The 20870-nt window shown below is 27.7% G+C and overlaps 1 protein-coding gene across 1 annotated transcript in view; it reads right to left on the reverse strand.

Annotated features, from left to right (window-relative positions):
• Cad88C (cadherin 88C) overlaps positions 1 to 20870 on the reverse strand; it is an 81876-nt gene that overhangs the window by 14325 nt on the left and 46681 nt on the right. Inside the window, exons 24-35 of the mRNA XM_017901256.1 lie at positions 19284 to 19489; positions 17281 to 17522; positions 16307 to 16390; positions 15820 to 15945; positions 15600 to 15740; positions 15114 to 15237; positions 5422 to 5614; positions 3924 to 4167; positions 3240 to 3398; positions 2430 to 2756; positions 1381 to 1771; positions 469 to 663 (exon numbers count right to left, since the gene is read on the reverse strand). Coding sequence (XP_017756745.1) covers positions 469 to 663; positions 1381 to 1771; positions 2430 to 2756; positions 3240 to 3398; positions 3924 to 4167; positions 5422 to 5614; positions 15114 to 15237; positions 15600 to 15740; positions 15820 to 15945; positions 16307 to 16390; positions 17281 to 17522; positions 19284 to 19489 — 2432 coding nt within the window. The remainder of the gene's footprint in view (positions 1 to 468; positions 664 to 1380; positions 1772 to 2429; positions 2757 to 3239; positions 3399 to 3923; positions 4168 to 5421; positions 5615 to 15113; positions 15238 to 15599; positions 15741 to 15819; positions 15946 to 16306; positions 16391 to 17280; positions 17523 to 19283; positions 19490 to 20870) is intronic.

The raw sequence follows: 20870 nt of genomic DNA on the forward strand, positions 1-20870 counted from the left end.
AATGTCTATATATGTATATATTAAATATTTTATTATATTAGATAAATATTATTAAATTTCTAAAAATGCTATTAAATTACTAAAATACTATTAAATTACATTATACATATATATCTCTACGAACAAAATAATATATTGAATAATTTATACTAAAAATTCGTGTTCTCAAAAATTGCTTTTAACAAAAGTTCGTTTACATTAAGATATTTTTATAATGACGAAATATTCAATGACTAATAATGAATAAAGTTTCAAGAATAATTAATTAATTTTTCCATGTTGAATTAATAGCAGTATTTTTATGAACCAAAAGTGATCCAATTTTCTCTTTAATACAATTATTGGACTCTCCACTGATTAATCATCAAAATATTGGGTGCAGTCATTAAACTATTGAATTACGATAATTATGTATCGGATATTAGTAGATCACTAACTTTTTTCCTCCAGCAGGTAAAACACCTGTACCTCCAGTATGATTCTGTTGAATGTAAGGTCGAGTCTCGAGTACTGTAACTCGGCCACCGGTAATAGCAGCTAAAGTTTCGGCAGTTTTCGTCGAGTCTGGCTGTTCTCCTGGCACTACGAACATCATTATGCGTGCTTCCATCACGATTCCACTGATGATTCGAATTTTGGTTTCACTTGAGAGATGAGGCACACCTGCCAAAATTTATAACATCCATGATGAATGAGAAATTGAATAAATTTTATTTTTATTTTTATTTTAGTCTATGTATTTTAACAATATAGACATTTCATAATGATTTCACAGTTTTGCTGATTACTGCTTTTCCAATTAAAATTGCAACTGTTTTATTATCTTTTCTCTTAATATTTATGAATTAAAAATTTTTATCTGATTAAAAAGCAGGGTAAATTAATGAAATATTTATATAATTCTTAATATAAAAATTTTGAAGAGAGATTTTAGAAATTTACTTATCAATTGACCACCAAGTTAATATAAAAAGAAATTATTCTTGTGTTTTCAGTTTTAAAAATGTAATTAAAATTTAATTTCTTATATAATTTTCTATATTATTATTTTTAATATAAGTATAATTTTTATTACATTCTAATAAATCATTAACAATTAAATATACATTTTGATATTAAAAAATACATATTCAATTATGTTACTATTGATAATTGCTAACAAATTTAATTATTAACAATAGTAAAGTGCTTTAAAGCCAGTTTTCATAATGACATAATTTATTAATTGTTATTGACAATATATTACAAATTTATTGTTTAAAAATATAATTTAATTCAATGTTTAAAAATATATTTAATCATAACTGTAAAGACTTCTTTCAAAAAATTTTGATAATTCTTGTTCTTGATATTATTAAAAATATAGTTTTCTCAGTTTACCTAAATCATATGCTCTGGCAGTGATAGTGTAGAGTGCATTATCATTATCTCGTTTTCGTCGTTTCTTTATCACCTCCATCATCATTTCTTTGGTCAAATTTCCCAAATTAATTCTCTTTTGATCATTCACTAATGACTCATTCTTGCTCTCACGATTAGTCACTATTAAAGAATTGTCTTGTGTACCTCCTTGGCTATTAACAAATTTCGTGCCAGCTTTATTTGAATATTTGTCATATGCACTCTGCTTCTTCCGTCTAATTTTTGTAATGGGAGAGAGAAGTATTATTTCGCCACTCGTTTCGTTTAAATAAAATTTGTTCTCGTAGTTTCCGTGAACTAATTCGTATCTAACTACATTGTTGGGTGGCTCTGCGTCAGAATCAATAGCCTGTAAAGTACATCCTCTATTTAATTCGAATTTGTTCATTCATATTTTATTGTATTATTATATTAAAAATATGAAACATTTTCTATAGCGTAACATTTCATAACAATCATGGTGTAACTATATAACTATAGTATCATAATTGATAAAAAGTATTACAATAGAGAAATGCAAGTAAAGACAATTTCTTATTTTTGTAGTATAATAATTAAAAAATTTAAAATTGTTTCAAATAACAATATAATAATTAATTAATTCTTAAGAGGAGTCACATAAGTAAAATAAATATTAAATTTAATTTAATTTATATTATGAGTACAATTACTAAAATTATTATAGATTTCTACTAGAGTATATAAATTGTTAGAAGATCATTTATAAATAACAAAATAATAATTAGAATCTATATATAATAATAATTACAATTTACATTGTGAGTACAATTACTAAAATTATTATAAATTTCTACTAGAATATATAAATTGTTATAAGATCGTTTATAAATAATAAAATAATAATTACAACCTATGTAATAATATAAAATAATAATTTTTGCATATTAGCATATGGTGTACGAATTATTATAAAATTTAATTAATAGTGAAATTAATGTAATAATTTTGTATAAAATCGAAATTATTTTATTAGATTATTATCGTACCTTTATGAAAGCTGGCGATGTAAAATTAGTTAGATCGGAGTTCAACATAAATTCGTAAACGTCCCTTTCGAATATTGGCGCGTTATCGTTGACGTCCAGTAGATTAATTATTAGAGGAACAACACCTTTGTTACCGTTGCCATCCTCGTCTCGAGCTTCCACGGTGAGTACAAGTTTTGCTGCAACTTCACGATCTAAGGAAGATCCCACGGCGACAGTTATTAACCCTGTATCAGGATCTATGATGAAAGCCTCGCTACCTTCTCCTGTTATACCGGTGTATCGAATACTGCCGTAAACACCTGTGTCTTTATCGTTTGCATGCACCTATTGAGAAAAATGATACAGTACAATATATTTCTACAAATTTCTTCTAAAAATTCTTAAGATCAATTTTCTTTCTCATAATCAGTGCACAAAAATATACAGAACTATACTGTAGATTAAAAATGTAATTATTTGAAATAAATAAATAATTTATGATGAAATAAGGTTAAATAATCTGAATTAATATAAAATGGAATGAAATTGAATAAAATAAAATAACACAGCATGTGTAAACATAAATATGTGATATGTGTAAGAAAATTGTGTTGTTTAGTGAACAGAGAAAGAACAAATAAATATAAATTATTATTTTGTGAAGGTATAGAAAATTAATTGTTTCAATTTTAGTTAGATGAAAAATATATGTTTTACATTAATCTCACTATTTTGTTGAATAATGTGATATAATAAAAGAAAGAAGTAATTATGAAAGGAAGAATTATTTAATTGTCAATATTGTGAAATTTGAAATTGTTTTATTACCTGAATTACTCGTGATTCCGCAGTTACATTTTCAGATAAGGTTACTTCGTACGATTCTTCATCGAATATTGGAGGATTGTCGTTAATATCTCTTAAAAATATAGTAACTGGCACTGATGTTGACAGGTTTGTTGCTGGACCAACTTCCTGAGCTACAATCTGTTTATAATAAATACATATATAATCTACTTTTGTTTGTCATTATTTAACTAAAAAATTAACTAATTCATTAAATTGTTTTTTGATGAATATTTATTTAAATAAATTATACTCATATTCTAAATATTTATATCAGATATACTATACTCCTTGAGTGCAATGAAACGTTAGTGTCTTCATGTTTATTAATGTTATAATGAACTTATAATGAATTATAATTAATATTATAATGAATCGTGGCTAAGGAACATTTATGATAAATTCGAATGCAAGAAATGAGCGCAAATTTGGAACTAACTTAGGTCAGAGTGTTTTAAAATCAGTGTTCAAAATCAGTTCGAAGTTAACAGTTTTAAATCAGAAATCTTAGAAATTGGTTATAGAAAAGTTGTTAGAACGTTGCATAGAATAAATAATAACTAATTATTTTTGTTCTATTAAATATTATTATTCGCAATATTATTCTAGTCGATTCCTCTCAATACGATCCTAGATATACATATGTACATAATAATTTATACTCACCTTGAATGATAAAACTTTGTATAATTCGTAATCGATAAGCGTGTTATCTCGAACAGTTATGATAAAGTCTGCAGTGCGTTCAGCAACCGTTGGATTTACTTCAAAAGTATTGTTATTGTTTTCCAATTTCAAGGCAAACACTCCAGCTTTCCCAATGTCTTCGTCTTTTACTCTGGTGGAGTATGGTTCACCGAAATTTATCACAGTTCCAGGGTCAGGGTTTTCGTCTATCGTGGCAATATAACTATAACAAAGGAATACGATATTTTTTAATAGTAGGTCAAACATTTTTTCAAAGAAATTTTTGTACGTTAATAAATATAAATAAGATGAGATTTTTAAAATCGAATCACAGAATATTTTCAAAGAAAGGAAGGCTATATTAAGAAGTGTTAATAAATAAAATTGAAATATTTTAGAAATTTGAAAACGTGGATGAAAAGAAAATGGTAGGAGTATAATTGAAATTTGTTAATTTTTTGCAATGATGTAATTGTGAAATATTTGTAAAATTGAAGCGAATTAACTGGAAAGAAATAATTGCTTCCTCTTTATCAATGCTTCTAATTAAAATTTCAAGGACCACGATTATTCAATTTTTCAGAATATAAGAGAAATAAAGTACAGCAAAAGTGACTATCTAAAATGTTTCAATTTTGGTTGTCAATATTCCTATATATGAATTTCAAAAAAGAGATTTAATTTAAAAATTTTGATATGCTGCATCTAATATAATACAAAAATTTGAAAGTAATTTCTTAATTAACTCACATAACAATTAATATTCTAACATACTTCAATTAACAATTAACAAAAATGTTATAGAATTTAAGGTTTATTTAAAAATAGCAGATAATATGGCTCACTTTATTAAAAATTTCCTTTCTATTTAATTTATTAGTCAAAATTAATATTAATTTAAATTTCATTATTATTACAATTTCCTAAATACCTCTAGTTTCATAAATTCTAAAAGATGCTTATTCAAATACAATAAGATTCTTAATTAAATTCCATTTAAATTTGCAAGCTATTAATTAATAAGATATATCATATATTCATTTTATTATTGAATTATTTATTCATTTTATAATTCTATATTTATCAATAATACAAAATTGATGTGTAAAGAAACGAAGGAAGTCATAAATCATTTAGTATGACAATGTAAATTCTGTAACTCTCAAAGGCTAAAATTAATCCAAAATATGCATAAAATAAAGTTGCAATTAAAATTACAAACGAGCTCATACTTTCTCGCCTTTTTCTAAGAGAATGCAACTTATTTTAGATTTAGATAGGTGAAATCACCAAACTCTTCCAGAAATATATACACATAAAACTGTATCTGTAACTTACACTACATATTCATACAATACCTTATGTACATTTTGCACTTGCAAGCTGAAATAAACCTCAACCGAGGTTCTAATTGATCGATAAAAGAATAACTCCACACTTATTAGAAATGCAAATTATTCACGTCTCAGGTACCAACTTATCGCTCTCGAAGTACGGTGGACTGTTTCCTGGCTCCCCAAGGAGAAATCCAACATCGACCACTGTCGCCTGAGCCGGAGGTTCTTCTCTGCTTCTTCTTATTTCTTCGGCAACCACTGTGAGCACAACTGGAGCCCCAACGTGTGTGATTTGCGTCAGCTCATCCAAAGGTTTGGCAAGAGTGATTTCACCTATCAATTAAATATTTATACTTCAATTAACAATTACAGATTATATAGACAATTATATATTATATAGACAATTATAGATTATATAGACTAAATATTGAAACAAAAATGAAAAATTTACTGACAAATAATTCACTTTTCTAATTTCTTGCATTTAATTCTAATTCAATTTAATTCTAATTTCTGTCATTTAATTCTGATTTTATTATGAAATTAATATTTATTAGTTATATTAATTTATATTTTATTAACATAATATTAAACAAATATAAATATTATTATTATGTTTATTTAATAAATATTATATAAATAAATATGAAAAGGGAAAATGTAATATACGGTTAGAACAGAGGAACGTATTGAATAAATTATTATAAATTTTGTTCATTAGGTAAAATAATGATTTAAATAAATCATTTATTTAATTTCGTTTATTTGTGCAAACGAAAAAATTTTATTATAGCTTTCGTGATACTTGAAATAGCATTGAACGAATCGTTAAAGAGTCGATGTTCGACTCCATTGTTCGATTATTATTCACAAGTTAATTACACGTTGAAACGGTACGCGACGTTAGTATCGAATTACTTTTATTACGAATTATGAATAAAACATTTCGGTCAATGATCCCTCTTGCTTATATATGACGTACAAAGCACGCATGTCCAGTGGCGGAAACTTTCCATAACACATCACGAAATGGAGTTGAACGGAAGGAATTGCACCTATTAACATACATTATGGCGTACCACCTCCTTATCCTGTACTTACGCTATTCTTTACTCGTTATGTACACCACTCTTTTCTTAATTTCGTTCTTCCGTAATTGTGGCTGAAGTACGTCGTGCAGTTATTGATTCAATGATACACTTCTTAGCTTTATTTGAAAAAAAGTTACCAATGCACTGTAATCAAGAACATTCTCAAACTTCGGAAAACATAGTTGAGAGAAGAGGTTATTATGACCAGGTGAAAAAATATCGTGAGTAACAATCTCAATTTGTTATTCACTTAGCAATTTTTATAATATTTTTCATCCTTGAGGTTAATTTGGTTCAGTTTTATCACATTGTAGTTGGTACTGTTATACTATTTATAAATACAATTTTTAATTAGTGATTGTTGATATATGAAGATAATAATAATGTCTTAATATTTTCATGATTAATTTATTATTTATATGAAATTGGAATTGTGTTTGATATTAATGTTTCTTTGAATTTTATGATTTGCTAGCTTGCTGTGTTTGCGATAACGAAACCAATATATATTACAATATCAGAGAAAATAGAATAGTGTTTCTATTACCCAACTAATCCATTCTATTACCCACAAAAATTATTCACCTTTTAAAATTCACTGTATGCAAATAATATCTTTAATTATTCATTTCTCCCATTTTTCATTTAAAAACTGTACCTTTAAATAACAAATAGTAAATATCAATCAAAAATTCTATATAAAGTTAGTATTAATTAATATACTAAATTTTTCATTTCTTTCTGTAAATTTGACACGTTTATTTACCTCCATTCATTAACTATAATAAATTCAAATTAACATTTAAGAATATACTAGACTGTGGAATAAGATACACCCAAATTTCAATACTCCACACAACTATTTTCATTTATATCCAAATTATTAGTAGGATTGTATTCAAATAATTTTCTTAATTTCTTATAAACAATTATCTCTATTTATATTCAAGAAATACAGAAGAACCTCGATTATCTAAATTAATTGTGGGACTCAAGTGAGAACTTTTGAAAAATAGAATACATGCTTACCAGATTTTAATTTTGATATATCTGAAAACAGAAGGACCTAAATATCGTATATATATAATAAAAGTTATTACTTTTTATATTATAACTATTGTTATATATATACGATAATTGTGCGTTCATTTGTTATTACAAATGATAATTTCAAACCTAATTTACCTAAAAATTAACGGATCTCTTCATCATTAATTCGCATAATCTTACTATTAAATTCAAATTTGCAAAATTGTATACCTTTTATGTCATACATCATTGCGAGTCTCATTTCTAAAGCCTCAAATGCTCAAAAAAATTGGGGTACGTTATCAGCATTATATTCACGTTTCGTCTCATTATTCGAAACAAATATAAGACTGCTATCATGATCGATTAAAGAAGTTTCATCATATTAAGTACTCTGCTGTGATCGATGAGCCACCTTAAATTAAACTGACTTCAACAATAAATTTATCGATTATGAACCAATTAATATGGATACTTTTACAGATAAAAAGTATCTGGATAATAGAGTATGACAGAGTATAATTATAGTTTAATTGTAGAGTGTAAAAATTTAATAATATCAAATATAATTATATTTTTTATACTATAATATTGTCATATATAATTATAGCATGTATAATATAATATTATCATATATAATTATAGTATGTACAATATAATATTATCATATACAATTATATTAATGTGTTCATATAATATTATAGTAAAATATATTAATGTATTAATATTAATTAAAACATTAATATCATACTAACTATACTAATGTGTTCATGCAATATTATAATATAATATATCAATGTATTAATATTAATTAAAACATTAATACCATATTACAATATAATTTTTATAATATAATAGAATACAGTATAATCAAGAAAAGGGCACAGTATAATACAGAATTTCTACTATAGCATAGTTCTTCAGTATACTTAATCATCCCGTTAATAATACAGTGTTATAATATAATAACATCATTATATATAATTATATTTTGTATACTATAATATTGTCATATATAATTATAGTATGTATAATATAATATTATCATATACAATTGTAGTATGTATATACAACTATACTAATGTGTTCATGCAATATTATAATAAAATATATCAATGTATTAATATTAATTAAAACATTAATACCATATTACAATATAATTTTTATAATATAATAGAATACAGTATAATCAAGAAAAGGGCACAATGTAATACAGAATTTCTACTATAGCATAGTTCTTCAGTATACTTAATCATCCCTTTCTGAAGCCCTACACCTAATCGTACATAACTTTTACCCACAACAATCTCACGCGTCGCAATACCAGCAGTGGCCACAATAAATAAACATTTCGCGACACTAATTAAACAGTTAACTTCCTTATCCCCCACATTTGGCCCCGACACCACGCAAAATTATGACCAGCCATTTATGCTTTGCCTTCTTTACTGCTCCAGGCCCTGTCCATTTCTTTTCCACTGCCTTTCTCCGGCAACCGCGTCTACACGCGGCCACGAAGAGGTCGCATGCTTCGTGTCACGAAATGATAAGCATCGCAGCCTGAAAAGCAGAGACTGACCCCTAAGTACGATCGATACCCCGTTGTAGCCCGCGAAGACTCCCTGACCACGTCTATCGGGTTCTACCCTGGCCTCCTCGCCTCGCTTGTTTTTGGTTCCGCGGAAAAAATCCCTATCACCGATCTCAGACGCTGGACAACGCGTTTCGTGCTGCCTGTAATCTACCAAACAAGCGTAGAAAGTTCAGCCCGCTGTTTCACTACTCCCTGAATAACTTTCCACTCTTTTACAAGCCTCTGACAGACTCGGTTATATTCCTCGAAAATTTCTCATCGAAATTGCAAACTAGCTGATAGCAATTGATGTATGCTGGCGATCGAGTTGAGAGATAGGGTAATTGGGGTTTTAGGTTTTGGGTTTTGATTTTTGACAGATATTGATTTTTAACACGTGGTGGTCACCAATGACCTGTGCTTATATTCTCGTAATCAGTGTGATCATGGTGGTCACCAATAATTGGCGATTCATTTCCAAATTTATATTTGTTTCATTAGACAATAATTGGCTATTCATTTCCAAATTTATATTTGTTTCATTATGCAATAATTGGCGATTCATTTCCAAATTTATATTTGTTTCATTAGACAATAATTGGCGATTCATTTCCAAATTTATATTTGTTTCATTATACAACAATTGGCGATTCATTTCCAAATTTATATTTGTTTCATTATACAATAAGTGGCGATTCATTTCCAAATTTATATTTGTTTCATTATACAATAATTGGCGATTCATTTCCAAATTTATATTTGTTTCATTAGACAATAATTGGCGATTCATTTCCAAATTTATATTTGTTTCGTTATATCAATTTCTTGAACATTTGGATAATTTGAACAAGTAGACAATATTAATAATTTGCACTATTTTACAAATTTTTTGTCATATTGTTTGATAGTTCGTCACTATGTTCTAAGAATAATGGAAATATTATGGTAGCCAATATGTTGATGAGTGTTGTTGTCATGATTTTGGTATTTGGTAAGATGTAGGTGTATTTGATTATTTAATTCGGTAGTTGAAATTGATTTAATTGTATAATTTAGTATTACCTGAGTAAGGTATAGATTAAACGAAATGCCTGACGAGTTGCCATATTGGCTTGGATTGTTCTTAGACAACTATCGCGAATTATATTTCACGCAAACGAAAAAGTGGTCATTACGTGTATTCACTAGTGAAGTTAACGCTAAATAATTATAATTACAAAATAATTGATGGAAAAAGGTTATGAATTTGTTATGTCATTGCAATATAATTGAGGTCTTATTGCAATTCTCTCTACTTAATTTAGAATTAACAGTGCATTGAAATTATAATTGTCTATTATATTTCATTTTCTAACATCGTCATGCTGATCAATTAAATCCACAATTAATTTCAAAATTAGATTTAGATATAGCAGTATGACAATTTAAATAAAAATTATATATAGATGTAAAATATAAAGCTTCAAATATCAACCAAAAGCTGACAATACTATTCTTTATGTTATTTTATTCTTATTTAAAGTTGCATTAACATCTTTAGTTATGACTAATACTAGCAATAGTAAATAACTGATATCCTATTAGATCTTGAAGTGCACATATATTACATACATGTATACAGAGTATAGATTCACTCAAGATTTGAATTTTGCATCATTTGTGCGATAAATTGTTGACAATGAAAAGAAAAGACAGCGTGACAGCTGACAGTTTAGGGTTATCAAAAATGGAGCACTATATGGAAGAACAATACTTTATTGCTGAGCAAAATTTTTAATTTTTAATTAAAAACCTGTGAAATTTATCAAAATTAATTCTTGCGTGAATTTTTGGACACCCCGTATATAAATATCCTCCAAAAATTAAAAAAGTTCATTGTGTGTTCAATGGAGTTCGTTATCTCACTAAGGTCTTCTTTAATCTTATGATTCCTTCTACTATACTGGAAACTATTACATTTTAAACTTATACATCTCATATGCTGAGATCTTATAGTTCAAACATCTTGAAGTATTATCTCTCGGTGTTACATAGGTGTGAGTGAATGATAAGTGTAAGTATATGTTCATGTACTAGTAGATGATGGGTGTAAGTATGTATTTAGGTATGAATGGATGAATCTAGTCTGTCGTATTAATTTTCGTGTTATTTTAATTTGGTCATCCTACTCAATTTACTTAAATGGTTTTCCTTTTCCTTAAATTTCTCTTCAGCACTTTTGGATTTCGAGATATTCCAAAAAATATGCTTTCAACCCCTACCTTCGAGGACTGTTTTCACCCTTTTAATATGTACGATGGTCGATGAAAGAAAATACGTATCAAATATTTTTTCGAGAACTATTTCTCACATAAATGTCATCAAATATGTTCTCTTATTAGATCTGGTATATGCTCAGCATTTATTTGACATTCTTGGAGGTACGAAACAATTTCGTTTCTGGGTCCAATTATTCAGAAACCTCTTATTTATTTCCCTGATGATGTTCATAGTTCATTAAAATTCCATTTAATATGGAATTAATTCTCAGAATTTTGTATGTTCTTCAGCTAGTATATTCTTTAGTTTTAGCTAGTCAGCTTCTTCATTGTCTGTAATTTTGATACGTGATGGTATCCAAATAACAGAACCAAATTCAAACTACCAAACTTTTGCTCTAAATCCAAACTACCAAATTTTTCTCATGTGGAAAAATAGTTTATAATATTATAGAAACATAAATGAATATAAATTAATTCACTGCACTTGGAGATTATTTTCCTATAAAGAAATAGCAATTCGAAGCTTCTCTTACATAATTATATGCTGGGTGGTACCTTTTATGCTAAAATAGAAAAAGAAAATTATGTGTTCACGTGAGAAATAAATAAATAGAATTATTTTATTCTATGTGTATTATATTACTCGTCAATTAACTTCTGTCATTGAAGCAAATGACAACTGATAGTGCAAAGAGTTGAACGTATAGATATTTAAAATTATTAGAATATTTTTGAATAAAAAGTTCAAAGGTTCAAAGACTTTAACACTAAACTGGTACTTTGCACCTACCTATTCTTACCATGAGGGGTCATTTGACCCCTTATGAAATAACCGTTGATTTTCAGAAAGAAATTTTTAATTTATTAAAGGAAATTATTTGCCACATAATTTCTCATTTCTAATAAAATAATCAACCACATATTTCTACTTTAGTAAATTTATATGACCTGTCATTTTGGTTTATGGACTATTTCGTCAGAAAAATCCTTGATCCTTATGCTATCTAATTATAACACTATCTTCTCCATCTTCGTGATCTATTCAAATTAGAGATAAACGTAAACAGAGAACGAATTTATCCATATATTGCTACGAGGTGGGAGCATTTTTGAATCACCAAGAAGTGGTGGAAGTGGCTATTGATTAATGGTGTGTTTCTCTGGTAATGGAATTTCGTTCGGTGGAGTCGAGCACGGTTTCATTTATTTTTCACCGTTCAGCGTTGCAATTGCATACGTAATCCTCGTTGCGGTACCTACCATGCTTCCAACAAGCATGAATCATTCCCTCACGCTTCAACGCCGGGAACAGGGCTCGAGGTAGTGGTAAATTAATTTGAAACCCTACTCATCGAGTGGATAATTCCTGGGGAATCAGGTCATCCGACCGGGCGCGTGTAACCGTGTACCTGTGAATAATTCGTCTACCGATAGCAGCGCTGGAAAATGTAATTACACCGTCTGTAAATCATTGTGATTTCTGGTCACACTCGAGGTAATCAAATCTTCCCTACGCTACGCTGGATTTATGGTCCGAGTGCCAGTACCGATCGTGAGGCTTGATCGACTGTAAACTGTACGGTCGATGGAACCTGGAGTGAATGGTGGTTAGTTTCATTCTTCCAGTATTGTATCTGGGTTAGAGAAATTTTATTTTCTCGATGTTTCTGGGTTAGACGATTGTGTGATGAGATTTGTGATATTGGTAACGATGATGAAGAATTTTAGGCAATAATTATGTGAAATTTGGGAATTTTATTTTTCTGGAGCAGAAAGGTTTTGTTTTGGATTGTATTTTGGTTAGAGAAAATTTATTATTTCGTCGTTGTTTCAGAGTGAGACGAATGTGTGATGAGATTTGTGATATTGGTAGCGTTGATGAAGAATTTTAGGCAATAATTATGAAAAATTTGGGAGTTTTATTCTTTTGAAGATGAAAAATTTTGTTTTCGAATGTATTTTGGTTAGAGAAAATGTACTATTTCGTCGCTGTTTCAGAGTGAGACGAATGTGTGATGAGATTTGTGATATTGGTAGCGCTGATGAAGAATTTCAGGCAATAATTGTGAGAATTTTGGAAGTTTTATCCTTTTAGAGTAGTAAAAATTTGTTTTGGAATGTATTTTGGTTAGAGAAAATTTATTATTTCGTCGTTGTTTCAGAGTGAAACGAATGTGTGATGAGATTTGTGATATTGGTAGCGCTGATGAAGAATTTCAGGTAATAATTATGAGAATTTTGGAAGTTTCATCCTTTTGGAGTAGAAAAATTTTGTTTTGAATTATATTTTGGTTAGAGAAAATTTATTATATCGTCAATTTAGAATGTGACGAATGTGTGATGAGATTTCTGATATTGGTAGCGCTAATGAAGACTTTCAGGCAATAATTGTGAGAATTTTGGGAGTATTATTCTTGTAGAATAGAACAACGTTCTTTTCTTTTGAATTGTATCTATGTTAAAGTAATTTTATTTTGTTGTTGTTTAAGAATGAGGTGAATGTATGATGAGATTTGTGATATTAGTACCGCTGATGAAGAATTTCAATAATTGTGAGAATTTTTGGGGTTTTATTCTTTTGGAGAAGAAAAATTTTGATTTAGGTTGTATTTTAGTTAGAGAAAATTTGTTATATCCTTGATTTAAAATGAGATGAATGTGTGATGAGATTTGTGATATTGAAAGCGCTGTTGAAGAATTTCAAGCAATAATTGTAAGAATTTTTATAGCATTTTTCTTGTAGAATAAAACAGTAATGTTCTTTTGGTTTGGATTGTATCTGTGTTAGAGTAATTTTATTTTGTCGTCGTCATGGAATGAGGTGAATGTGTGACGAGGTTTGTGATATTGGAAGCACCGTTGACATGATTCACACAGTAATAGTGACAATTTTAGAAGCCTTATTCTCCTAGAGTAATATTTTGTGTAATTAAATTACTAATTATCATAGTCATATATTATTTTAGTAATAGGAATAATAAAAGTAATATTTTATATTTTATAATTACTATTACAATATTAGTATAATAGTAATATTTTTCTGTTCTTGTTTTATATAATGGTTTAGTAGTAAATTAGTTCTTGTAAAACCAGGAAGGTTTAATATTAGAATTATAATCCTTAAGGTATAGTGTTCAAGACTAAAATTATATTTTATTATGTCAACCAATTTAAATTTATGTGTTGTTCAAAGAAAAATTCTGAAATAGAAAATTTATCTTATAATTAGAGGGGTTGACAGTTAATTATCACGAAAAACGAATTATCTATAATGGAAATAATAATTTCTACATTCTACATTATATGTTAATATAGACCTACCTAAGATAGTGAATTTGAAATGTTATTATTTATTTATTTGTTAAATAAAAATATAGTGAAACATAGTCTACATGGAAACCTATTTAGTAACAATATTTTCAATATATGATCATTGTTCACTTAATAAAATTTTAACAATTACTATTACCTTCTGATATTTTCAATTCATCACTATTATTTCTTAATTTTTCTGTTACCAATATTTTCAATGGAATTATTATTTAGAGGTAATATTCAATATATAATAATTATTGAATAATAATATTTTTAGTGATAATGCTTTCAATATGCAATTGCTATTACAATACTTGACTACAATACTTACTATCGTCTATCATAAATGGATATACTTTAATTCAAAATTGAATAGCAAGTTGAAAACTATTTTCCTAAAATATTAGAAAATGGTAAATGGTACTTCGTGTGTTTCAATTGCTTGTATAATAAAGAAAAGCAAAACAAAAAAAAAGAGAGACACCGAATACCAAAATGGCATATCGTGATAATTATTTTAATTTTTCGAATAAAATTTCTAAAATCACGGAGTATTTTCTTACCACTTGTTTCCGAGATGTTGAAAAACGGCGTAAAAGGATTGCCCTCCGACACGAGACCGTACACGATTTCACGTGGCACCCCTTTATCTCCGTCTTCAGCATGCACTCGTAGTATTATATCTCCCTGAAATCAATGCACAATATTTTCCATTTATGAATTCTTTTATTAAAACTATTTTCTTCATTTAACTATTTTAATTTTAAATCTCCCATTACGAAACTTTATTATTTACAGAAACCAAATACAATTTCGAAAAGCTAAAAATAAAACAACAGATAAATAAATTTATTTTCACCCTATATATTATTTCATAACAAGTATAATACGTAAATAACATATATTAATATTCAAAAAATTAAATGAAGTTCATTCTGCTGTATTTAAATACCAATCTAGACTTAGGTGTCGCTAGCCACGAATATCACTAGATACAGATGTCGTTAGTTGTACACGTCACTAGACAAGCGTTAGGAAAGGCAACTTACTGGTTGTACTGAATTGTTAATCCTGGTAAGAGGAGGTGCTAAGGTAAAAATTGGAGGAACATCTTGAACATCTTGAACTATCACAACAACGCTTAAACCTGCAATATTTCTGGTGTCTTTCCCTGGTTCTGTATATGGATCCTAATGAACAAAGTATGTCGCTTAACCTCTCTGTCCAGCAGTACCAAAAGGTATTTTTATTTAAATTTTCCACTCTTACCGTGGCATACATGGTAAGAGTATACATAGACTGCGTCTCGAAATCTAATTCCCCTGTCAATATAATTACTCCTCGGGTTTGTGTGGGTGTTTGCCTTTGCCTTATAGTGAAAAGTTCTTTTGGCTGCTGTAATGACATTAATAAATTGCATTGTAATATGATTATGATTTAAGAGAAGTATACTGAATTTAATAACTACAGTTTTAGTATTATTTATTAACACTAGAACTACCAACCCAGTCAAAATGACTGGTCCCAGAATTTTCCCTTTTGCAATCACCGAACACATACACCTGTTTTAAGAATAAAATTGATATCAACTCATATTAAGAAAGGACTGTAATCAATATATTCACTCATATTCATTGTACTGCTGAAATTACTATAATCTGTGCACGTTATAATTAGGTACCCATTAAAGAGCAGTAGTTCTAATGTTAAGCTATATCTAAAAATATTTTGAGTACTTTAAAATACTATAACTTACCCAGAGTTCAATGTAAACCGGTTTTCCACTCCAAGAATTGGCTCTTACTAGAAGGTAATCTATTTCTTTGCCTGGTTTGGTATCCTATGCAAATGAATACAATTTGTAAAGTCAACTTTACCATGAATTGAAATAATATAGGATGCATCAAGTGTAATCTAAATTTGTGAAATTTAATTTTGTTAATTACTGATCATAATCCATATACATAGTTCTATATGTTATTCTCTATTGTATTATATATTATGTACTCCTCTTTATATCACTATTTCACAGATTAAATGGCCTTTCAGACATATGAAGATTAACAAATATATTTTGTTAATATAGTTTTTGGCTTCCTTGAATTACAACAGCAGTAATTTACTATAAAAATTAAATATTAAAATATTTAAATACCTATATATTCGAACTACGTTTACTTTTATTTATTAATTTTAATTATTTCAATTTATTACTAATAAATATTAATAAATTGTATTTATTACAATTAATTCATAAATGTTGTCATTTATATTAATAAATTCTCAAATTCTTCTACTGTAAAATAAAGGAGATAGAAACAATATTAAATTTGTGCAATATTTTTTAAAAAAACAAATACCAATCTATGAGGCTGGGAAAAGTGATTTAATTAAAAAATTAAGAATTTACAATTTGAAATCATTTTGATATTTATTTAATTATTTATAAATTAAAAAAGGAAATGGCAAACTGATTTAATTAAGAAATTAAGGATTAATAATTTGAAATTATTTTGATAAGTTTCCCATTTCCGTTTTTAATTTATAAATAATTAAATAAACATCTATAAATACAGTAAAATATATACATGTGTATAATAAAGAATGGAACATCGTTCCCTACAGTGATGTGAAAAATAGATAGACCTGCTTCTCATGAAGTACCTCTTAAAATTGTCAACGAGGTGGATGGTCACACTAAACATTGTTGTTAGCGCAATAAATAATTACCTCGGGTACCATTATGAGGGATGGTATGTGCGGGAATATTTTATCACGTGGGGTGGTTGCGTTTGTAACAGAAATAGTAGCTTGCATCGAGTTCGAGTCTCCCTTCGTGTCCCTAACCCTCACAGCAAAATCGTGAAGGCGTCCGGGAACTAGTCGTTTCGTTAGAATCACATTAGCTTGACACACTTTGTTATACAACGTGCACGGCAGGTTGTCGATCCTTACAACAGGTGTGATGGTAGCTACACAAATAAAGAATATACTCCGTTCGAGTCTGTTTATAATCAATTTTTAACTTCTAAAAATAGAAATAATATTTTTACGCGAATAAATAAATTATAAAACAAATTATAATATATAAATACACACATTAAATTATAATACATAAATTATAATAATCGCGAATTTCTTTGCAGAAAATTTGTTGGACAACCAAGTCCTTTTCTTTGGATAAATGAAATGAAACGTAACAATTTTTAAAAGCTTATCTGAATATAGTAATTGCGCTGTAGAACACTGTATATTTTATTTTGTATAACGTATGATAACGTTGCAAAATTTATCATGGCTAGTGATTTCTTGTGATATAATGTATGTACTCTTGCAGCAAGTAAGAAGGGTGCAAATTTATTTCACGTGGAAGGTAATAAAGGGTTCTCCAAGTTGATTAAAAGACCGATTTTCATTATGTTAAAGTTTTTAAACGAGTAGAGGGAGAATGTCAGTGGACCTTTTATTCGCATGTGTATGGTACATGTTACCGAAGTTCAAAAATGTATCTTTTTCGTCGCGTTTGAGTGAGTCACGCAAAGGTCGTTGAATATTATTATAGTAATATTTCTGGCACGCAATCACTTTTGAAATTCAAGTTATTTGGAATACGGCGAAACCTTCGGTGTCTGAATTAATACAGAGATAAGATCACTGAGATAATAGAGCTTTTTTGATTAGCATAACGCTCGACTTTACTTATAGTTGATGTTTCATATTTCTCAAGGTATTATAGTATGACTGGTAATAGTTGAGGGTGAAATTTAATCTAAATTTCACACTTTTTTATTTATTTATGCATCCAATTTTTATATATAAATCGTTGAGGAAGGGGAATATCTAAATAGTAAAGCGATTGGGTACTGAAATCTTCGAATTGTTCCGCATTTTGGTGATGAAATATGAGAATAATAAAACGTTTGGATAGGAAGATATTTGGATAATAAAATATACAAACAATGCTTATTTAATTATAAAATATTTAAATAATTGGATTATTAAATATAGCTGAAATAGTTAAAATTTGGATAATAGAAAATTTTGATGGTAGAAAATACTTATAATAAAATACCTAAATAGTAAGGTATTGAAACAATGAAATACTTGGATAGTGGAACCATGAAAATTATTTTAACAGTGATATATTCGAATAATAGGAGCCTTAGCTAGTGAAATATTTGAAAAATAACATATTTGTATGGTCAAGCATTAGAGGAGTAAAAATTACTATAGTTGGTCTTCAAATAATACAGGTTCTCCTATATCTGAAAATATTAGTCTTAAATTAAAAAGTAAAAATATTAGTCTTTGATATCCAAAGCTTAGCAACTAATTTTCTAAAACATAATATAAATCTCTAAAGCATTTATCGTTGTTAAAATAATATAAAAAAGAAAAGAAAAGAAGAAATGAGAATGATGTGATATTAATAATTATTTCAAAAGCAAGTAATACCTAATTGATACTCAAAACATAGCAATTGATGTTTTCTTTAAATAGTTTAAAATTTCAAAGCATTTATCGTCTTAGAATAATTTAAATAATAAAAGAAAAGAAGAAATGAGAAAGATGTGATATTAATAATTATTTCAAAAACAAGTAATACCTAATTGATACCTAAAATTTAGCAATTGATTTTCTCTTTAAATGGTTTAAAGCTTCAAGGCATTTATCGTCTTTAGAATAATTTAAAAAATAAAATAAAATAAGAAATGTGGAAAATGCTACATTACCAGTTATTTCAAAAACAAGTGGAAAGTCTGCATCCTGATCAGTGGCGCGAAGTCGAAAAATGACGGAATCTACTTCAGCATCTGCTGGAACCAGGACTAATCCCATATCCGTGGAGGTATCAAAGCGTGGACGAGCACCCTTCGCCCACGCGAAAACGAATCCGAAATAAATCCATACTTTGCACCATTCTCCTGCAAAGGGCATTCTGCGAACAGTGAATCACTTCTTCTAGAACTCTGCTTCAGATAAACACAAACATTTACTATACCAGTGATTTTCAACTTTCGTTATTTTATATAATTAATTTCTAAAATTGAATCAATACCAAAAAATATATTATATTTTTGCGAATATAATAAAAAGGAAATATGAGGAATAAATGTGATTTTGATTAATTTAAATATTTTGAAATTCAGCATCTTATACAATTACTTTGGAATTTTTATATTGTACAAAAATATTTTTGATCAGGATATTCGTTATTTTTATTTATTATTAGCATTGAAAAATTCTTAAAGAACAAGTTATGAATATGAAACGACAAAAATGTTCATCATTGGTAAATTGTTAATAAAAAATTTCAAATTTGAGGAAGTGCTATAAAATACTACAATGTAAAAGATTATTATTGAGAAATTCGTGAATAACAATTAATAAATACTAGAAAATGTATCAGAAAAATTCAAAAAACTATGATATAGTATAATAAAATAAAATTCACATATTGGGAAAGAATGTTATATTAGAATCGTCAATGTTAATATTACGAAGAATAATAAATTTTCTTCATAATCGGTGTTCGAATTTTACCAGTTTGTTTGTTAATGGAAAGATCGATATCTCGTTACACAGGTTCCCCTATTTCTTTTCTAAATATTGCAAGCAGGCGAGTTCAAACCCTATCAAACTGACTGACAGTCATTTCATTTATCGAGTGAGTAATTATTTAAAGGAGTTGGTGGCCATTCCTCGATACCGCGTGATAGGGCGCGCACCCTTCTTTCTGTCGACAGCAGTCTTAATTTACTTTGGATAAATTCATACAATGGTTCACTCTAATCTCGTTGATAAATATTTAAATAATTTTCATTCTAGTTTGAAGAATTTTTAATTACATTTTCTCTCTTTATCGAAATTTGTATTAAGCGTTGTGTATTTTTAAAATAATTAATTCTCATATTAAATATTAATTTTATATTCCAATATTTTACTGAGAGGGATGAATTATGTTTAAAATATCGTAACATGTTTATAAAATTTTCAATTTTTAATTTATAAAATTTCAAATATAAGTAAAATGTAATAAAATTATTTATCTTAGTTAAAATTTAATTATGATTCGATTTAATTCAATTTTAGGTATTTCAATTCTTTATTTATCTGATAAAACCGTCATAATGTTTTGTAAATAGGTAACGAAATAATTATAAATGGTACACATGTTACATATTTGTATAGAAAATTTGATAAGAAAGGAGATTAATTTAATTTTATAGAAATCATCTGCTTTTGCTGTCTTTTTACTATAGTTATATTTATATTTATTTATATTTATATATAGTATATTTATATTTATTTATATTTAT

This window comes from Eufriesea mexicana, unplaced genomic scaffold (genome assembly GCF_001483705.2).
Source record: "Eufriesea mexicana isolate 0111107269 unplaced genomic scaffold, ASM148370v2 scaffold1576, whole genome shotgun sequence".
In the NCBI taxonomy this organism is placed as follows: domain Eukaryota; kingdom Metazoa; phylum Arthropoda; class Insecta; order Hymenoptera; family Apidae; genus Eufriesea; species Eufriesea mexicana.